General features: G+C 34.2%; 1 protein-coding gene across 2 annotated transcripts in view; it reads right to left on the minus strand.

Moving 5' to 3' along the window:
* Positions 1–23,241, minus strand: part of LOC126904749 (netrin receptor UNC5C) — a 92,198-nt gene that overhangs the window by 7,096 nt on the left and 61,861 nt on the right. For both annotated transcript variants that reach the window (XM_050683967.1, XM_050683968.1), the window contains exons 5-8: positions 12,092–12,259; positions 6,126–6,158; positions 2,723–2,887; positions 2,554–2,604 (exon numbers count right to left, since the gene is read on the minus strand). In XM_050683967.1, coding sequence (XP_050539924.1) covers positions 2,554–2,604; positions 2,723–2,887; positions 6,126–6,158; positions 12,092–12,259 — 417 coding nt within the window. The remainder of the gene's footprint in view (positions 1–2,553; positions 2,605–2,722; positions 2,888–6,125; positions 6,159–12,091; positions 12,260–23,241) is intronic.

Below are 23,241 nucleotides of genomic sequence, written 5' to 3' on the forward strand. Positions count from 1 at the left end.
AGAAATTAGTAGACATTGAGAAGCCATATAAATTTATAAATTTTAAGAAACCGTAGAAATGTATAAATTTTAGAAGCCATAGATATGTATACAATTATCTGAACTATTTTTTTAAATAAACAATGTTAAATGTAGCAGAATAATTGACATGTGTTGTATTTTTAATTATATAAAAGTTTTGAGAGATGTAAAATTAATAGATCTTAAAAAAAATTAGAATGAATGTTCAGCAAACTTTAAGTTAGAATTTTAGTGAATGCAGTATTACTGTATACCGTTTTAATAATAGCCATTTAAGGACAGATTGGATTAATGGTTAAACGTTGTACTTTGTTTGATACTTAGTTCAATTCATAATTATTGAAATGTCATTATTTTGACATAAAAAAGTACATTGAATAATATCTTTTCATTTTTTTAACGATAATAAATTATTGTGATTAAAGTAAACGTGACCTTAGTAAAAAAAAAAAACAGTTTGTTAGTACAACTAATAAATGTTATTCTTTAGTTACAATTTCAAATTTACTTTAACTGTATTAAGTATTATGTCGTTAACGATATAGAGTTTAGGGTTGGTTTATTACATATAATAAGTATCCGATAGTGAAACGGCTATGTTTGTTTTCATTTCACCCGTCACCAATATGGCGCCGCAACACTGTCCGTCGTACAACTCGAGAAAAAGCCATATAGAAAACTTCGAGTTTCCCGTAGTATACTTTAACGATCATCTTGTATCTTATTTACGAGCATATAATTATCCAATACAAGGTTTAACGAGGTCACTCAAATTAATAATCTTGCACAGTGTTGCGTTCATTGAAAATTAGTTGTTTTTAGTGCCTAGTGTTATCAGTGGTGTACATATGGTAATGATAGTCTGTGGATGTATGACTAATGTTTTCTTAGCGTATCGTCATCATTTTACACTCTGTAGTCCACCCCAGTTAAAACCGGAGCACGGCAATTATTTTCGTTACAACTCTCACTCGTCGCGGATAAACTTGTTCCTTCCGGTATTGTCTCATCATCTCCCGTACACTTTCTTTTGTTCACGGCCAAGTTAAGGGGTCGAGAGTTACATGTCGAGGTCGTTACTACGACAATTTGTCCGAACGTCACATCGCCGGAAACTCCATCGTCTGCACTGACGAAGAACTACTCAGTATTCGCATGCATTTCAACAGTCCCTCGCCAACATTTCCACAAGCACATACCGGCACATCCGCTGTACTTTAAAGACGTTTCCATACTTCATATTTTATAGAGTATGACACATTCTGGTGAAATGGGGTTGCGTTTTATACGACCATTAAACGAAGAACTTTAAATACATACATATATATATACTGAGGGACCCAAGCACCCCATCAATAAAATACTGACTTCGCAAATGCTATCAGTTAGTATTTGACGCAGGAAAAACAAAGTGAAGATGATGTATTAGTGCATCAAAAAAAAAAAAAAAGAAAAAAAAGTGAAAATGATAAACGGGAGTACACATTACACGCGGAATGAACTCTATAGTTGAGCTTTTTCTCGTAATTTCCGGATAATTTTCAACAAACGGTTTTTAAGAACACTGGCCATTTGTGTCACCGAACAATGCCCGATGGTCGTTTGTCATTTTGATGACGCGATTTTGTTCCTTTAAAGACATAAAAAGGCGTATCAAATATATGAATTTAAAAAAAAAAAAAACCGAAACGTTTATTTGCACACGAATGTGTATGCTTGTGGAGATGAGCTCACGGTTTTTAAATGATCGTTTGATATGCATATACATGTAGATTAGGATTTTTAAATAACTCTAAAAGAACTCTTTTTGGATAATATATTGATAATTTTTTAAAAATACGTTATTTATATACAAATAGCCCATACTCGGAATCCTTGAAAATGAAAATTCAACGAATATATATCATTTTTCTATCTATCCCTTTTTTAGCGTTGGGTGATTTTAATTTCCTGTTGAAATAATTGAATTGCTCTATGCATGCGCGGTAATATACTTAAAAGATTCAATCATTGCTACCCTTTTCTCGGAAAATTCAATCGTTGTAGATGTTTAACTTTCGGAAACTATCCCCTTGATCGGAATAAATGTATTATTAATATTATCCAGTACACGGGAATATTCACGGGAAATATCAACACTATTCATTTCAGAAATACATAAGAGATGAATAAAAAGGTAACACAGTATCAGTACCACTTTAAAATTATTTATTATGATCTGGAAACTTAAAAACATAATTTATAAATTATGACTCTAGTTTTAAGTAGCAGTGCAATTTTAACAGATTCTTGCAAAAAAAAGAAGCTGCCCGTTGGATTAGTATAATAAAACCTGTCATTATATATTTTTAACGTATTTTTATGCGCAATCGTTGTATAATTTACGACTCATGTGCGTTATAGTTAGTTGTGTTTGAGTTTATCTATCCGAAAATCTTAAATAGGCGATACATATTTGCAATATGACAAATAAAAATGCTATAAAAACGTTATGCTGTACTTATAAAATATAGCGAAAAAATATATACATACCTTCCTCCGTGAGTTGCTCATCGTCATAATTTACAGGGTCATCTCTGCCACCTGAAACGAGTTAAAAGCCAATAAAGATAAAACATTTTACGATCCTATTTTACAATACTTAATTTTTGTTCTAACGATAGTGTTGAAAAAAAATCTTGTTTAAATTCAACAAACTTACCTATGCAAGATCCACCTGAACAGTTTCCTGACATTGTGTCTCTACCAACACAATATCTTCCGCCGTTTGCGGGGCTAGGAGATGTACACGTCCTTGTTCGGTGATGACGACAATCAGGGCCGCACGGAGACCAAGGAGTCCACGCAGACCAGCGACCATCAATTACTGCGAAAAAAGGAAACGCGGTAAATTTCAGTTGGCAATATGTTAGACAGCTGTATTTGTTGAAACAAGTTTTACTTTAAAGTAAAGTTAGAATAGACATAAAAAAGGAATAGTACTTCGTGAAAAGGCGTTTTGTGAGCGCTAAGATATACTGGTTGGTTCAGGGGTTAGGATGTAGTCGTAACATATATTTCTTTTGGCAATAAAACCGTAAAAGCCCAAAGAGGGACAGCAGCACGTCTATAGATTGGACTTTAGTTTTCCAGCCGATTTAACTAACGGGTAGTATAAAATTTGTAAAAGACTTCTAAACGTACATTTCTGGACCCTGTAAACGTGTAATACTTTATATCGGACGTTTAACTGAAAACAATAGTACATAGTGAAGTCTGATGTGATTAAAATTAGATTGACTTCAACAATGCATACAACAATAAGAGCAGTTGAGAAAAAAACTTGGTGCGAGTTATAATATTTTTAAATTGTTAATTACACGTAAAAAATTAATAGAAAATCACCGAAACGTTACTCGTTGAATATAGTCAATAAAACTCAGCATACTGTATACTGTATACAAAATACAAAAGGACGATCGTTCGTTCAAATGACCATAACGATCGATCATGTTTGTTGCTAACCATGACCGTTGTCAGAGATACTCGACTTTACCTGCAGTATAATTCATCTTTCGTCTAACTGATCTAGAGTTCCTCTAACAGGGTATTCAACGAGCCATTAGCACTTAAATGGGGATTGAAAACGACCCTCGGTAAAGATTTTCTCCCCATGTGTCTAAAACGCGGTTACCCTCACAGGAATCCTTTAAAAATATACTTTAAATAAGCTATTTTGCAGATTCACGGAATAAAACTAAAAGTGTACTTAAACCTACAACAATTTGCCCTTTGAAAACTAAGATAATTTATTTATGTTTTGCGTCAATAGAATAATATTCAAACACAAATTAAAATTGTAATTAATCATATTCGCTTGCAAGCAATAATTGAATGAAAGATTATGGCCATAGCTTGACGTTTGAAGTAACAGCACGTGTGTAAGTGAGCTGGTGATAAAATTAACAATAGATATTAAACCACAGGACACTGTAAGTGGTCTAACGCACTCGAGAGCTAAATCTCCTTTGCCAACTGCCACACAGCGCTTGGAGGCGTAGATACTGTTGTTCTCGGAGCATTAAACACACAAAAAGCCGGAATTGATGCTACTACCCTTTCTCTTTGCTCACACGAAGTCATCGCCTATATACTTTAACCGTTGGAGGAAACCGCAATAACACGAACCTTCCACAGACACCCCACACTTGGTCCCAACCAGTTTTGAATTACTGCCATGCTATTGTTTCAATTCAAATTCATTTACGCACCAAAAACCCTCGGGTCATTTGTCTTGTACGTCACCCTGTGTCCCTCAGGGCCCGGGCAGTAATAATAGTTGACAATCCCTTGGGAACACCTACTGTTTCCACTAGCAAATTGTTTTTAAATGACCCATCGTGGCGAGGAAAATAATTTTTAAAAAAATCCATGTATAATTTATTAATAACGTTGTAATAGCAATATGATAGTTATCTACACGGGTAAAATACATCATCTAAATCATATAGAAAAAATGGATGGACTCGCTTGATCATGGTTACATTGAGCATAATTTATTTTCATTTTTATATTCAAAGTTTACATAATATTAGTTACGAGTTTATTTGTTATTTACATTTATATATTATTGAAATAATAAGTAAATTATAATTGCATTTATTAATTATAATTTATTTATACTTTATTATAGGCTGTTTTTTTAAAAACGAAAATAAAAATATCTATTAGGGTTATATATGAAATAAAATAGTAAATAGTTTTCAGTTATTCAATGAAATTCACCTACTACAAACGTATGAAAAAATAAAAAATTAATGTGTCATCAAGAATAACGACGTTAAACCGGATGCGTACATTCAATTATTAGAGTCAAACAAGTGGTTAGAGGCTTTTTGTCAAATTTCACTCAATTCGTTTAAACTTCCGGATATATCGTTATAGTTTCTGTTCAACATCCTTTGTTCTATACCTCTGTTTACGGCACACCGTTGCCCATCAAAAACGAAATAGCGTTCAGCCCAATCGATGTACACGGAGAGTCAGCCGGTAATTATTGCACATCAGCGTGTGGTCGTAGTTAATTTATGCTTTTGGATACAATGAACGTTTTACACGAGGGCCGAGACATCAGTACCAGAGAGTCGCCGCATTGCACAGGGAATTCGCACTAATGGCGGTCAACGTTTAGCCGCCTATAACCCATTTGCTTTAATTGGCCGCTGGTCAATGATAAAAATCTTTTGAAACTCATAAATCGTACAGAACCTCCCCTCATTCGTAAAGTTTACACACACACGCATTTCCAGTGCAGTACGGTGTTGTGTGATTTATTTTGAATACCAATTATGCAAATACAATTCAAATTGTTTGATACGACGTTTTGTTAGTCGGTACGCATCTACGCGATAGATACGCACATTTAGCGTTGTTCAAAGGGATAATCGCAAACGTATTAGAGTAAATTTCAACTGCGATTATCGTTTCACAAAGTTGAGCGTCAAAAACTTTATGATGAATTATGCAAAAACGACCGGCTGTACGTTTCTCGACGTGATATCGCCCAGTTTTTAATCCTCCGTCGTTTGTTCGCTTCCACGTTGCTCAAGTAACACCTGGTACGCATTTTGGCTTTAAACCGAATAGTCTTTTGTTTCTCCTGCCTTGGTTTTAATACTTGACGCGTAAAAATAAAGCAAGTATGATTGTTTTAAATAAATTATTTAAAAGTGACTAATATAAAAAAAACTATATTTTTTACGGTGCCCATTTAAATTAAAACTTTATTTAATTGAAGTAATAAAATATCAATGGGGAGCAAAAAATTCGTTAAAAAAACTTCGACAAAATATTTTCGCATAAGTCAGAAAAAAAACGGTCGTTTATTTTCCTTTTCAGAAATTTCAACAGATCGATCATCATTAGCTCAATTGAAGTACTATTATACCGTGTAATGGCACACGAAGCAGTATTATCTCGAGTTATCCTTCAAAAATAGACTGGCAACCGGCGCCAGATAATTTCTTTTCAACTATACTACCCTGCAGAGATAAGTTAATTTATCTTACTTAACAAAATCGTTTTCGTATTTTTATTAACGGTTTAATACATTTAGTTGTCCTTACCTTCTTCAGCTACGTTGTCACTGTATTCGCCGTCTGAAACATAAGAAAATGTTCAAATAAATAAACGCACAATTTTACTGTAATTTTAGAACAAATTTAATTTTTGAAATTTGTGGGGTTTTGACGTTTAAATGATTTTACATAAAAAATCAATTAAATATGTACTAATAAAAATGTTTTTATAACATTTTTTATAGTTGCTATCTGGGTGGTTGTTTAGTTAAAGACCCAAGTTTCTTAATGAGAAAACATGGCATGCAACACATGATTAAGGTCCCTCGTCGATGGACGGATATAGTTTAAGTAAACATTGTAAGCGTTTTGAGTAATTATTATTATTAGTATTATTGTAATTAAAAACTATTTGAAAAAAAAAAAAAAACGAAATAACGATATTGTTTGAACATAATTAGTCTAAAACAATAATTGATGGTGACAACACAGGAAGTAACACGGAAACAATTTTGTTTATTTTTTATATTTATCTAGGTTTTAGAGCCTAGGTAACCACCAGTGGCGTCGATCCTTATACGCATCTAATACGGTCGCCATACTTGGTGTGTGGTATATTTTGTGGACACGCTATTCCTAATAAATGTCCGTATTTTCGCGGAAATGATACTTTAATAATAAGTAAAGCGCAAAAAAATGTAAAAAAATTTAAAGGCGTGGCGCGTTATTGGGTCATTTTTTGTCATGCAACACTCATAAAAAATTGACATCAGCGACACTGTGTGCAATGGGAATGAAACCGCACGTTTGAGTAGAATGACTTGTGTGTTTCAAAATTTGTTTTCGGCAAAACCGAGATGACCGATTGTGAAGCGTTTCGAATACAATTTGATAAAAAACAAACATCCTGGATGGGCATTGGGAAAATAATCGGATTTCCGACGTGGCTACAACAGGAGGATCAGTGCGATTCATATTAAAATGTTTCACAACCAACGGCGCGTGCATACAGAAACAGGTTAATAACACAGCCGACCAAATGACCGACCGGCCGGGCAAAAGGCCGCAAAATATTTCCAACCCTCATCAACGTATTCATTAACGTCTCTCCGTCTCACTCGCACCACTCGTTTCGCTGCTTGCATCGCACACTATCATATACTCGAGGGTATTTTATAACCTCATCAAATAGTTAATCCGGATCGCCGGATGTAATTATACAGATGGGATTACTGCATGCTGATTGCAATATCATAAACACACATACGTTGCACGTGCCATTGTGTTTACATTAAACACTTTGTACCCGACGGTGCGTCGTTTGGCACACGAGTAACAAAGGTGTCGCTAGATGTTGCTATTGTTTTTAAATATATATTTATTTTTTAATATCATCGGGTCGGCGGTTTCCAACCGAATCATTGGTAAGTTTTATTGTTCACACGTTTTGAATTATAGAAGTCTATTGTCACGTTTTAGATCATACGGAACAACATTTGTTGACGGCAAAGCCAATAAGTGTGGCGTCAATAGTCTCTACAAGGCTAGCAGACCACAGACAATCGATTAAAACAAAAGTTTCCAGGGCGGAGAATAAGTCCGCGCTGTCCTCTCATGTCACTGATACAACAGAAAACATAATGTAGCTTGTTAATCGAATTCGAAACTTTTAAAATAAATCTTTATAATTATAGAGTTTCTATAGGTTTTTTTCCCCTTGACAACCGACTCTATATGATAGAGTATTAACACAACTCTGTTTTATTAGTGTGTAATGTCAGAGATACTGACAGCGTATAGACTTCAAGATTCTAGATTGTACTCATGTTTTAAAAGTAAACGCTCTGTATATAACTGAAATTGCAAATCATGACATGAAATGACGGCAAATCGAGTTTATCGTCACTACTAATTCTATTGAGTGCTGAATACGATCGACGATCGCTGTACAGCCAATGGATATGGCGAAAATTAATCGACGATAAGGTGAATTTTTCTATTATTATTTTTTAACTCTCATTAGTATTCGCTGCGAGAATTAATATTAATTAAACGCGTACCGGGTTGACTCCCGCAGAAGAAGTCACGTATCAGTTATTACTGTTTTTTGGCGATTGACTTCGGTACAAGCTCCATACTGTGCTATTTGATTGAGATATATTAGTAACGACATCCGGCTGACTTTTACGGCATTTACATAGTTGTATTTGTGATACCGAATGGATTCGAATTAATGATATACTGAGTTCGGGTTCTCTACGAACTAGCAAAGGGTTTGGGCGAAATACGTCAGGGCAGTGACCCTTTGTGCGGAATGAGAGAAGGCGTGTGAAATTCACTTTTCGAGGGTCTGGAGCCATCCGTCGAGGAGTGTTTAATATTTACGACCAGCGACACGTGTAGGGTTGGTTTTTGATGTACAAGTGACACTTATTTTTTTATTTTCGAGATATTTAATTCGTTATATGTCACATGCTAGATGCGCTTTTGCTGATATCGCATTGTGTTGCAGCGATGGTATGCACATGTGACGTATATTGATTAAAACGGTGTGAACAAAGTCCTAAAGCTGTACTTGGGCGCACATTTTGGCGATAAAACGGTATTAAACTACAACAGCCATTGATATCAACGGGAGCTATAGAGGTGGAAATGTTTCATGAGCGAGACATTAAATTTAATTAAGCGACGACCACGTAATGCGTGAAAATACCGACTGGCATGATATGAGACATGGATTTATTACAGTGCACCTAGAGCACTGCAGCGAGAAGAGGTTATTTTTTCAGTTTTGAAATCCGCACACGTTTTAATTTAGTTTATTGTCGCGCGCGCGAAAAAAAAAAGTCACTTAACTGGAAAAACAACGAGATCGTTTAAAAGTCCAACGAATTATTTTAATATTATACCCTCGGGTATTTTAAAAAGGATAAAGGATACCCGTTTTCTCTCGTAGGAGTACACACTCGTAGAACATACGCTCTTCATGTTTTTAATTAAAGAACACGCTACCTTTACTAATGTCGTTCATTTGTTCGATTATTCAACGTGTTGATTATAATAATATGTTATCACAAACATCACAGAGCATTGAATAGTCGAGAGAACGAACATTTTTACAAAGAAGTAAAAGATTATTTATTTTACCCATTAAAGATGAAAGTACCTTGAATACTCGCATAAGTAAGAATATCTGCTCGTGAAGGACACATTTTAGTAAAGTTTAATACTTTTGAAGATTATTTCACGACTGCGCTAGATAGTAACTAATTGTTTCAAACAAAATGCAAACATACGCATAATGTGATAATCTTATGACTTTTCATAAGTACTATACAGATTATATTATAATTCAAACGTATGCGCGGCAGAGAAAATGTTATACTTAACCAGATTTACTCAAAATAACACACGGTTTTGCTTACTAATCCCATCATCGTTGAATTCCAACTTGCTTTAAAGAAATTATGTTTGCTTGCTTTACGAATAATTGTATTTAAATTTTAGTAATTGAAACTTACTCAAATATACAAATAGTAAATTTGAACATCATTTTTTATACTTCGCATCGTTTAAATGTGTATGTATATTTACAAAATTTTGGTCTTATCGTGGATTTTTACAGGTCAATTATTCAGCTCCAGTCAAAGGGAATTGTTCCAAAGGAAACCAAGATAAATTCAATAACACGTACTATTTTTTTTTTTAAATATTCAGATAATAGTGTTCTCTTTTACACTCGAAATATTTTATAAAGGATATTAAATTTTATGGCTATAATATTTTTTTACTTATGTTTTGCTAAAGCGAGTTTTGATGGATAAATTAAGTTCATAAACGACATCGAAATAACGTACATAACAATAAATTGTCCAGATTATTGAAAAACAGTTTTTTCTAATGCTTGTGAACGAGCTTTTTCCATTAGCTGCAATTAACGGCAGATGTTTAGCGCAACATTCGTTTGCCTACTACGCTGGTTTTGCATGCATCCTGGGGAAGTCATTGTGACATACTATTCATTTTGCTGCGGCCAGCATTTGAATATAAAAGATCGGAAATGAGGGTGTGTATGTGTGTGTGTGCGCAAAGGGTTAATGGTAGTTTTTAAAGGGTTATCAGGGCAGATGGAGTACTTGGGCGCACGTAAAACGAAATTAGGCCGATAATTTTAGGATATCTAATAATGACCCTTTGATCTATGCGAGGTTGTTGTAAATACCCCATCGAAGCGTATTGGTTTTGTTATATTTCAGCGAAACGACAACGCTAATCTTTTTGTGAAATCCTTTAAGTCGTATTTTTTTGGGGATCTAATTAAGATTGAGCGTTTTGGGTTAATATTTCTGTTTTTTGTCATTTCGGTAAACAAGCGGAATGTGTCGGGGCTTGTGACCACATTTTTGCAGCGTACCGAAAATCCAGTGCACAGCCATTAATTGTTCACGTGAGTAAAACAACGTATTCGGAATACAAATTGCAGAAATTAAACTAAGTGCGTTGGGGCGCATAGGTCGTATTGCGATTGTGTCTCACGCCGAAACCATTAACCCTTATTGTTGCTCGGCGCTTTCAGATTTTTCCTTTTTTTTTTTTTTTTTTAATACACTTTTTTCACAGTACCCTCACCGAACCTCCGCGAGAACGGCAGTGTTTGTGCGCGTTTTATTTTATGTAAAGTGGATCCACTTAGGAAATCCGCGTACGACAGCTGAAAGGGTTTTTCGACGAGGACCGAGTAAAAACAATAATGTTTACACAGCTTCGACCAAACTCGTGTAAACAAACATCTTATTTTAATAATCTGCGTTTTATAGGAAAAATGTTCGACTCTTTCCGTCAGCAAATAATGCGCCTCGTTACCGTTATGCAAATGTTTAACTTTTGAAACGCTCAATTTCTTCATATAAAATCGAGCTCGGTATTATTATGAAAACAAGCATAATACGCGCTAGTTGAAAAATCAAGTTTATCGATACAGACTAGGTCTGAGCCAAACTAAAACACTTAAACTCGAACCAAGAGACGACGTGGTGTTCGTCGAAACTATTTAAGTGTTTGGTGCCGTTGACATTTTTCTTTCCCACCGCGTAAACTTTTATTCATACCTACAATATATTTAAGTCAACTCTTTGTTGTGTTCCCGTAGGTATATGTGGAAAATTTCGTATGCATTTCTTATACATTGCAGCGAGACTTGTATCATACAAAGGACGTAAATAAATAAATATGATTGACGATGGTATTCGTGCGTATGCACCCCATTGTATAAGTACATTATTTATTTTCATTGTTGTAAAAACTTCTTTTCGAATTTGACACGCAACTTTGGGATGATTAAAATAATTGTCAAGATTAAAAATTCAAAACTTAACATCTATCGTGCACCGGGTAGTTTGCGAGAAACAACTAACAAACGACTGGTATCTAACTTAATTTACTTGTTGTTTGTTTTCCGTAGAGCGACTTAAGATAAGGAAAAACTAGAGTTTCTACACCGAGCAGTTCTAGAAAAATAATAGTAATAGAAGTTGAAAAAGCCATTACGTTGTAAGCTTTGTGGCGCTCGAGGGTTATAAATTAATTACAAAAACCCATAGAAATGTTTTAAACGTTCATTATTGATCTTCAGTGTTCAATATTCGAGACATAGGAACCTCAAACGGTTATTGCGAGGAGAACAATAAGTGTTATTAGGCAATTTAATTGGGGTCGTTTATAGTTATCGAGTTCGTGTTGTACTTATGTAGGTTAACCACTCCTATATAATGTTTCACTGTGATCGTACGTGGTGTAAAGTGCTAATTTTGATTCGGCTGACAAGCTGGTCTCAAAAGTCAATTAACAAGGAAGAGAATCAAAAACAATAAGTTATGTCAAGTCTAGGTATCACTAATGATTTTGCAGAACTATAAATTTCGACGACGCTCTCAAAACACTATCGCAGTGTATCGTTTAAGAGGAGTTGATGTTTTTTTCTTAACTATGGAAATAAAAACAATAATTATACTTACCGGGACATATAGACGTGCATTCGGCTTTGTGTATGGTCGATCCGACACAAGGTTTGCCGCCGTTTAGCGGCACCGGATTGTTGCACATACGAGACCTTTTCTGCGTTCCTTTACCGCACCGGGAGCTGCATTCCGACCACGGAGTCCACGATGACCATCCACCGTTTACTGTAAAAAAAAAAAAAAAAGATAAAATATAAGAATAAGAAAAGTAATAAGAAACCTTTACACGGTTCGACTATTATTTACGATCGTGTTGGTTTCATTTTTTTTCATCACAAAACATAATTTTGTTTGCACCCCGTACGCAAGATAAGTATTTATTTCCATATATTCGCGTAAATTCTTTTTTAATCGTTATAATGTAGTGTACGTGACCACTGCGATCACATTAACCGGCGTATCATGCGGAATCGTGATGGTGAAAATATGTGTGTACGGGTCTAGGTGGTTCGATGTCGACCGACGGAACGTCTTGCTCCTCCAGTCGCATGTGCCCAGAGATCACGAACTTGTGATTTAGAGCACGTCGGTTTCGTTTCTCAATTGTACGGGCAGCAGGTACGATAAATGGTATTTTTAAAGAAAAAAATAAACAAGATCACCCCAAAGGATAATGTGTATGAAATACATCGAGTGGTTAGTCGTATCCCGAGTACAATTGAGATGGTATTTGCATAAAAAATAAATTATTTTATCAAAGGTTTTGACCTTGTTTATTTTCGGTAATCAGTTCACATCAGGTATTGGTTCTAATGAATAAAGTTTTGTTAAAATTAACTAGATTATCAAATGAGCATTATGTTATGTTTATTTCGATAGTAACTAAATTTCAGTAGACATTTAGAGAACTATGATGAAGCTTACGGAGATAAAATAAATAAGTTAATTTAGAAGTAATTAATTTGCTCTCGTGTTTTATGGCAGTCAATGCACATTGTCGTCATCGTCTTACGATTGTTTCGTGCTAGTGGTGTATTCTCTTTCATCCTATTTGAATATGAAAAACATTTATTTTAATATCCGTGTTATGACAATGAAGAATTTATGTACAAGTTGAAAAATAACGCAAATATTTCTCTGCTTTAATCACATGTGTTGAAAATATAAAAGGATGATTAAGTCGTTGGTTTCTTTTGATATTTTCGAATAACACGAAGACAAAACGAAATCGTGTTCCTAGTCTGGCCGAGTCTTCGCCGACGACGTCTGTTGATCAAGTGCATTTTTTTTTTTTCATTCTAATAGCTACACGATTCACACGTTATAATGTTGACGTATGAACACGTTATCCGGTAACGCGCACATTGAACAAATTTACTTTTATCTCATTCATAGCTGCATTACACAGAGATGACACGCGCATCTTCTGGACACTATTCAGACGGACTTGTATTTTCGTTGTTATCCGACAAAGAAAGCTGCCCAATGCTATTTGTTCGTCGTTAACGGGTTACGTTATATGCGGTCACGAATTTTCTGGTACAAACTACAGGTGATCGCTCCTTAAATCGTCTTCACCAGGTATCGATGGGTTTAAAGAAACAGTAATTAACCATTTGTATTGAAAGCAGACGGAACCGTTTTTTTTTTATCATTCATTATTGAATTTGATTAGTAACCGATTCGTAAAAAATAAATTAGAAACGATCATTTTTCTAGTGGTCGGTTTTTATATTGTTGCAGTCAAGTGTCTGCTACGATATACACATTAATTTCCGTCCACCCATGTTGTTTTTTTAATTTGAAATTCTCTCGGTATCCTGCACACACTTAAAGTATACAGTATACGCCCCTTCATTAAGTAAGTTTGCGTCGAAGGGGCGTGAGTGCCTTTAATAAACTACGACGGAATAGTCTTGGAACTAATTGAGAATGTGATTAGCTGATGAAATTGATTACAGGTGTGTGCACGCGAGGACGAGTAGACATTTTACAGGAAAGACCGGTGGGTGCACTTTGTATGCAAAATTGAAAATTTTGGTAATGCTTTCGTCGGGAAATCGAGACTCGAGTGTAAAATAAAAGCGTCGACTGACACTCTCCCGCACAGACATCACCTCTATATAACAGTGTTCCAGGAATATTGTTACGTTTAATCGTTTCCCGTTTGTACTGTACATAACGACTTTTATTGCAAACTGCGCGCCGGCCCATTAAAAACGTTTACCCGGTTGTTTTTCCCTTGTCCAACGCCGTTCAAACAGTATTTTTCGCACATGAAACTGTATTATTATATATAAATACCGACACAAACCGTAATTAAACCGTACTCGGACACATATTACCGACCGGGCGCGGGGTGCGTATAAACGCGGTCTGAGGAAGATTGCTGGGAAAGCGCAGAGAATCAACAAGGTTTAACGTTTCCGAGGTTTGGACGTCGGGAGATTTGCGGCGGTGAGAGATCGAAAAGAAGTGTAGGTAAGAAGGCTGTGTGCGTGCGTTACATTGAAAAAAGTTTCACGGGTCTCGTTAACGAGATTTTCAATAAGGAAAGTTTTGCAAAGCGACAAAAGCCGTGTCCCATACCTTTGCGCCCCAAAGCAAACTTACTTCGGAGGTCCACGAGTACGAATAATACAAAATGTATCCACACACACACATATCTTCGGACTAAAGACACGGAAGATCTGAGGAAATAGACAGTTTTCGGTTTCTTTATATTCAAATTATTTCGAATTACGAAAAAGTCGCTTTCCGTCAGCAATGCTGTTGGAATAAACAGCGACAAAGTTTTCCTCCAGCAAAAACCTGACAGTCCTCTGAACGATCGCGCGAAAGTCAAAGGCGTGGTATTTATCGACCTGAAGATTGCTGTGTGTTATTTATGGCACGTTATTTTATACGATTGTGTCGATGACACGAACAAGTAACGTCATAATTAACGAAACGAACAATTGGTACTAGTTTTACATAACAAAGCACAACGATTGAATGATAGAAACGTCGAATTATGTGCTTAAGAGTTATAATTGCGAATTACAAATCGCCTTGGATCACTCCCCATTGGGAATTCGATTAATTCCGAATTCTATTTTATCGATTAACCATTCAATAATTAACAGTTTTGTATTGTGGCTCGATAAACTATACTGGTATGCATCGATTATAATGCGATGAAAGCGATTAAATAATTATCACAAGCATACTAGACCTGATAATTACGATCAGAGCGTCTGATAAAAAAACAAGTTCATCAAACGACGTGATGAAGTAACATTACGTTATGAACGCAACGAAGTTTCAAATATCTCTGTACATCTGCTGGAACGGATATTGTCGAATTATAAAAAGTTATTTTGTAGAACTGTTCTATAAGAAGTGTACGTACACTTGTTTAATTAAGATAATTATAAAACTAGGTTATTTATATTGTAAAAAAATTGTTTTTAATTATTTGTTAGAAAAATTGTAATGTTTTAATGTAAAACAGATCATGTTGTTATAATGAAATTCATCATAAATATCAGTATTACAATTAATTTTTAGTATTTAAATATGACATTATAAATTACACTTCGTAACTTATTTATCCACCACAAGTTTCGTTTAATGAGATACTTCAATTAAAAATAATTTACGTTGTAGTTATTTTATTATGCGCTCTTGTAAATTTGATTTTTAAACAAAAAAATTAATTTATAACAACATCTGACGTCCATTTACAAGTAATGACTTACCGCATTAAGAGGCGCCATATTTTTGGATTCTCACGCTTTTTAAGTATTACTAGGTGTTTACAAAAACGCCACCATAAAAACATTTCCAAAATTGTATTGATGATATTTTATTTATATAATTATGTGTGAAGTGAAATATCGAATAATAACAATCAAACTACCTGATAGTTTTCCGCTATTCGAAGTATTCGATAATAAAAATATTTGATAGTTATAAAACTATTCGATAGTCTATTAGCAAAGTTTTTAAATATTTTTATAGTTAATAAACTATTCAGTTGCATAAAAAATATTCGAAAATGTCTATCATTATTAATTTAATAAAACAACGTGTTATATTTGCAATTGGTAGGATTACACGACATTTGGTTGGAAAATATTTAATTATAAAAGTCATCCGTGTGTAATGAGCACAAAAAATAAATGTTTTTTCTACTCACAATCACTTGAATATTTTATGGTCGTTGACGGTAATAAAAATAAATGTTTTTTGAATAAATATTAATATTCAATGGTGTTTGGACTAATGTCGAACGGAAGTTTTAGGTAAACATGAAAATTACTTCTCATTGTCAAACCGTATTGTCACCCAGCCGGGTCATTGAAACAGATCAAGTCAGAAAGTGTTCAAGTGATTGCAGTAATTGTAGGACAAGTCGGAATGGGATCATTTTCTTCCAGGACGTTAAAGGTGTCACCACTTGAAAGCACATATTTTGTGTACAAGTCGCAGTATGCAGTGTTTAGGTGGTCCTATTATGGCCGTGTTGTGTTTAATAACGAACGATGTTAGAATATTACTATATTCTCCCAAAAACGGGCACCTAATGTTATTATTAAGCACACTGTGTAATGACACACTTTGGCGTTTCGACGTACCTATTTGTTAGTCTCGGATCATTAGTCCTTTATTTATGTAGGGCGACGCGGAGAAAGAGAAGCCCTCAAACCCGCATTTCGAATTCAGAGTGTTTATGAAAGGGACCTCGTATGCGATAATTGATTGCGAGTGTGTGTATAAAATTTACGATAGGTTTGCCGCTGTTACCCCAACGCTGCGTACCGATGGTCCGCTAGCGGTTTTTTCCCCCCGAAACGCCACCCACACACGCCGTTTAATGGCTGAGGGCACATCATAAAAACGAATAGCGCAATTTATATTATAAGGGAATGGTGCGCCTCAGTCAGAGGTGGCGGGTTCCAATAATTATTGTTCGTATTTGGAATATTATAGGCTCAGGCTGCCCAGGATGTATGGGTTTATTGTCAAATCCTACTCAATGCGGAGGGTTAGTATGCGGTGCGAGAAAAAAACAAAAGGCTTCGCTAACATTTCCTCTGATTTCGACCGTTTCTATCAGATTAAAGCACAATGGACTTGCTCGTATATCATAGACGAGCACACGGAGTGAAACAAATAAATTTAATAACATGACGCAATTGATTAAAAATTAATTTATCTGCTGGATAACTTGTTTTTTATCGGTGATCGAGTAATTGTCATCAAACAACTAATAGATATCGATAAAATACACTCAATCATAACAAATAAACAAATTTTATAACAATAATATTTGTAAAATATGTAAATTGTAGTAAGGGATTTAGTCTACCAGGTAAATGTGTTATTGAATAATTTTAAGTGTATTAGGTCATATTTATAAAATAATGTTTATATTTCATAATGAAATCTTTGATGGAAAGTCTTATAAATAAGTTATTTAAATAAGTTCATTATACAGTTTGCAGTTCCACAGTTTTGAAGGGGAATCTTTTGATTGCCAAAATGTGCACTGAAAAACAATTTTCACAAAAAGTTTGATGAGTTAAAAAAAAACCCTTAGCTTGACTGAGCCAGAGATTAAATTTTTTATCTCTGTTTATTATTATTATAAATACTAAACATTTCTCTGAATAAAATTAGGGGAATATTTCAATCTCATAAAAGGATTACCAGTAATACAAGCATAAAAAAATTAAAAAAATAACGATGAAAAAAATGGTACTTTCAATATTTTAAACAGCATTTTGTTGAAAATGTTCAGTCTAAAATTTCAAACAAGGTGTACGCTTACACAAGATTAGTAATTGGAAAATATATTTTTATCGAAAATTTGCATAAAGTTCATTTTCATTATATTCGAATTTTGTTGCAAAATAGTTCGGTAATTTAAGTCATAAAAATCAATAGAAAAGTTTTAACGTATATAATTGCCACTATTTGTTTATTATAATTTGTGAAAAACTTGAGATGAGTCAAAAAAACTTTTTTAAGTTCATTTAGGGTGTTACAACAATTAGCGTGTTTCGAACTTTTTCCCTAGAACATTTTACTGAATAAAGTGGTCATAAATGATTCAATAGTATTTTTTTGTTACATTTCCCATTAATGTTGTATCGGAAAATCGATTTTAGGTTTCAGTTTGTAGAGAATATACACTTGACGTTATATCTTTTTTTTCTTACTCGCTTGTTTTGTCTCGCAATAATTATAAAAGGGAATTCGTGTGACCCCTGGGAAGCTTAGCCCATTGGAATAAACACACTTAAACAATAGAGGAAAATAATTCACAAATACAATACTCGGATCTTGTTCGTACACTGACAGTACACGAATGTAATAATATTATTGCATGTAAATTAGTAATTGTTTAGGGTTCATATTTGGCATAATGTAATGTAATGAAAAAGAAGTTATTTTAAATTAAACAAGAGAAATTTCTAAGTTTTCTTCTACAGCGCGGTTTTGTCTCAATAAAAGACGAAGAATAAAAAAATAAAAATATACATATATTCATGTAGAATATCCAAAAGATATGTATAAAATGTTCAAGGTTCTCAGAGTTTACATGGAATAGCTACGAGACAACAGCATTCCAAATTGTTGAGGTTAGCGGTTGAATTTCTGTTCGGTATCTTTGATGTGAATAAAATATTTTTAAAGTGAATTTTGATGGTCCCTTCTAATTTCGTCGCAAAAGAATTCGGTAAAAAAAAATATCGGATATTAAGTATACATAAATATTTTCAGAAGTTTTCGAAAAGAACGTCATTTGAAAATACCATTGAAATTATACATCAGCAACGCAGAATATGTACAATAATAATTTCAAATTATTCGTAAAAATGTGAAAAGATTCATTATACTTTTTAAATTGTTATTAAATAGTGTGTTTTTACACGCGTACTAGTTGTGCACTGTTTGTAGTAAAAAGTAGTTAATTTTATAATTTTTAATATGTAAGCGTGCAAAAGAAATCATAAAGGTAGCTTTTAGTTCCTTGAAATTATTCATTTACCCGTTTTGTCTTTTAACATCAAAATGTCATAATAAAATCGGAATGGCTTAATGCCATACGATAAGCCCCGCCGTCATTAAATACACCATATATCAACATTACTCTATAAGCTCTTTTCATTGCAGTGTTCTTATTATCTATCTTTTGTTAGCGCACGTAAATATCTTTGGCTCTCAACCGACCGTCGTTTAACGTCTGATATGCACTAACTGATTAAGTTGGAAAAAAAATGTTTAGAAACACTGACTTCATCAGAAGAAAAATTTTCCTGACGATTCGTAACTGTTAAAAAACTCGAAGAACTCTTAAAAGGAATTTGTATATCTCATTAGTTGTCATAAGTTATAGCGATCAAAGAAATTAATGAACACTAATTGATACTATTTAAGAAATCTAACTGCAACTTTGAAGTAACATTAATGAACTAGTGTATAGTACTATATTTTTATGGTTGATGATAATACTTGTGGTTATTTTATTATGACGAAGTTTAAAAAAATCAATTTACGTTTTTATTGTATTAATAAAATACACGGATAATCAATTGAAAAGATACATTTATTGTCAGTATGTTACATTATTATTATGTGCTGACCTGGGCGTGAACATTTTTGCAGGTAAAACATTATTTATAATATCTTATCATGTGTTTTAACGCCTGTACAATGTCGTGTAACGACTGTTGCGTCTGTATTTTTTAAGTCAATCGATTGAAATGGGTCAGGACACAACATTTATAGTTCTAATTGTAATTTACTCTGATGTGATGCAACACAAGAGATGTCAATAGGCATCACGCGCTTTTTAACGAGCACTTTGATGACTGTGAAAATGTCAACAGACGTTGTTTTGGAAACTTTTTAGAATATTAAAGAAATAATATTTGAAAAGGATTCAAAAACACGCGAGAGCAACAACTTTTGACAAAAAAAAAAGACATAAATTTCATAAAAATAAAAAAGGAAAAGAAGTATTAAGCGTTGTAATATGTTTTCAAATACAACTTCTACAAATGTGATGTGTCACGTGAGTATTGCAAATACGTCAAATAAAATAGGAACATATACAAAATAAAAAACTCTTGGGAGTAAAATAATACAAACAGATAAATAGTTTTTTTTCGCATAGAAAACGCTTGAACAAGTTCATCTCTAGAAAATTGTTTTAAAGAAGATGATTTAGATATATTGAAATTGTTTTTTTATAATTAAAGTTTTTTTTATTATTTTTCCAGGAACAATTTTTTTAATCATAACAATTGTCATTGGTATAAATAGGGTAGTAGAACGTCCAAAGTATTCATTTTCCAATTATTGAAAACAAATATCGAAACGCTCGAGTTGTAATGCATGGAGTTCTGACAAAAACAATTATAACAGTGGTCAGTAAGTTTGGTCATCTTATCTACTGTGAAACACTCACTGAGAGTTTTGACTTAATTATTTCATTTGGGATTATGGCGGATAACAACTTCGAGGATCATTACGATATAACAGTAATGAAATTATAGATAAACTTCCCAGCGATACATTTTTTAAATAGACAACTTTTGAGCGTTCCAATTACACTCTCGTTGAATTTTTTCGGTAAATGTTTAAAAGAGCTCTTTCTTTAACCGAACCCCGTTCAATGTGTACACATGTTGTGTATCGTTAATCGAATGTCTAAAAACACAAAGACAAACGGTGAAAATCGTTATCGGATATTCGGTTCATTAAGTTTATTATTATTTTGTGATATAAAATGTACCAACCGATGCGTGGGGATGTATTTTATTATGTAGGTCGTAGTAAAACCAGGAAAACACATACACTCATAAATCATTCTCGTGTTCATTATCCGTCGTATCCGTGCTTTTGTTCTAAAATCACATCCTATTTTGACATTCTGACTGTTGGCCACCCCGCGTAGGAACGTGCGATAAAATCCATTTGTACGTCAGCTCAGGTGAGCTACTCGTTGCAGAGATTAAAAATTAATTTTCATCAGACGGCTATTGTTTTGTTAGAACGATGAAAATATCTTGTATGATTCGCGTTATCCAATTATTGATGATTAACACAGCGTAGGTGAGTAGTACAAAATAAATATCCTCAAGTATCAAATATACACTTCCAATTAGGAGCGGTGATTTTTTGCATATCAAATCATACTAAATCGTCACTAGTGTTATATTAAATTTAAAAATTGCTTACCCAGCATCTATTTGATCATTTATTTAGTACACCATTCAACTGAGGCTAAAATTTAAATTTAATTACAAAAAAGTAACTAAAACGGTAAACCGTCAATTACGTGCACGGTAATACAAGCGAAACGCATTAATGTAATAATACAGCGATAATGTGAAAAAATATAATGTCATGTTATACACAAGTTTTACTGTTTTGTAATCTGAGCAGTAGCATGCGATTATTTGATTAACGTCAAATTACTACGATAAGCTGGCAGAAATTAACGGGCCGATATTTTTATTTCAGTCCATGTCCAAAATACCTCAAATAATGAAAATTATTTTAGAGCTAGGTATTTATTGACTTGATACTAGATTGGAAAACGTGTCATTAAAACATTTCTATACGTTTGTCGACCATCCGAAGTAATGACATTATCGATTTCCCTAACGGACGTTGTTTACAAGCACTTATTGGCGTTTGCACTCTTCGTTTGGGCCGCCCGTGTCCGCGAGGATTGTACTTTAATAATATGATTGTGCGACGGTCGTAAACTAGCGGTAAGGTCGAGCCGAACAAAAGCGGTCGGCCGGTGTCGCGCCAAACAAAATAATAATAAATCCAAAGATTTTCAATTACGGCAAAAGTCACACATGCCGGCGCGAACTTGCTTACATCACAGATGCACTTATACACATAGTGGTACGTGCCCGTGGCGAGATGCGGGCGTACACAAACAATAATTCATAATTGTAAAATAATAATAGTAAAAACCGGCTAGTTATTTGTTGGCACCCGTAAAAGTCATTTGCAGCCTCTCGTTTGTTTACACGGAGGTGAAATGCATCGTTACAGCGACTCGAGAATTAGCGAATATTCTTGTCTTGAGTGAAAATGCACATAAAAAACACAACGGGGCTCAGGGTCTTAAAAAATAACTGGAAACACCGAGTAAACCGATATCGGCCGCGTCGGTTATTATTACAGTTTTATTTTTACACCTTAACACACGTGCGAATGCTCCTCGGTGCACGGCTGTCGTACGCAATGGATTTGTGATAATACTCAGCAGCGGTCTTGTTTATACAAAGTACGGTCGTTATAATAACCTACACGCGTCGCGAACTGTTGCAGAGCGATGACATGACGGGCGTGACATGAAAACAACTAGCCGTATAACGTGTGAGATGGCAGTCAGTTACGGTGTATGAAGTGTACGTACAAAAGTTAACGTCTTGTAAACAAGTTTTTCCCCAAGTTCTCTAAACAAAATATAGACGACTGGCAATATTAAATTTTGTATGTCTGTATAGAGTATCGTGTCGTTTATAAGTCTTGTTTCAATATACACACTCTCGACAAAACCAAGTTAAAAATATAAAACTCAGAATGCGATTTCCGTAGCTTTTTAAGTCTGCACGTAGCATCTTGCGCTTTCAAATCGCTACAGTATTTTCTTCATCACTTGGACATATTATTAGTAGGGCAATTACAGATGCTTTCGAAAACTGTTGTAAAGTTTTCAATAACCACTCGACTACACGGGTTGCTGTGTTTTGTCCGGAGCGAATCATATTTTTCCACGCAAGCATGAGGATGGAGATAACGAAGGATGGATGATATCCGCCGTCCTACGCTTATGAACTGGTTTTGTCTTGTCCTTTAATCGAAATATAACAATATCGTATAGTTTATAGTTATTAAACACAGTTATTAAAGCACTTAAGAGTTTATACGGACAATAAGTCTGGGTGCCTAATGAGGTTAAAACATAAATGTAATTAACACGTCAATCCTGGAACGGTCTTTTAGAAGTCGGCATCGGGCACAAAGTTGTAATGGAAGAACCTTTTACAGATCTATTATTGTACGTATAAAGCTATGGGCGATGCTGCATTCAGAATTCAGCCGAAAACATCCTAATTTGACGTTAACTTGAAGTTGTTTTAAGAAAAGGTCAAAGATTAAAAACGGTAAACGGTGCACTATGTCCA

The sequence above is a fragment of the Daktulosphaira vitifoliae genome, unplaced genomic scaffold, assembly GCF_025091365.1.
Source record: "Daktulosphaira vitifoliae isolate Bord-2020 unplaced genomic scaffold, ASM2509136v1 Scaffold_4, whole genome shotgun sequence".
Lineage (NCBI taxonomy): Eukaryota > Metazoa > Arthropoda > Insecta > Hemiptera > Phylloxeridae > Daktulosphaira > Daktulosphaira vitifoliae.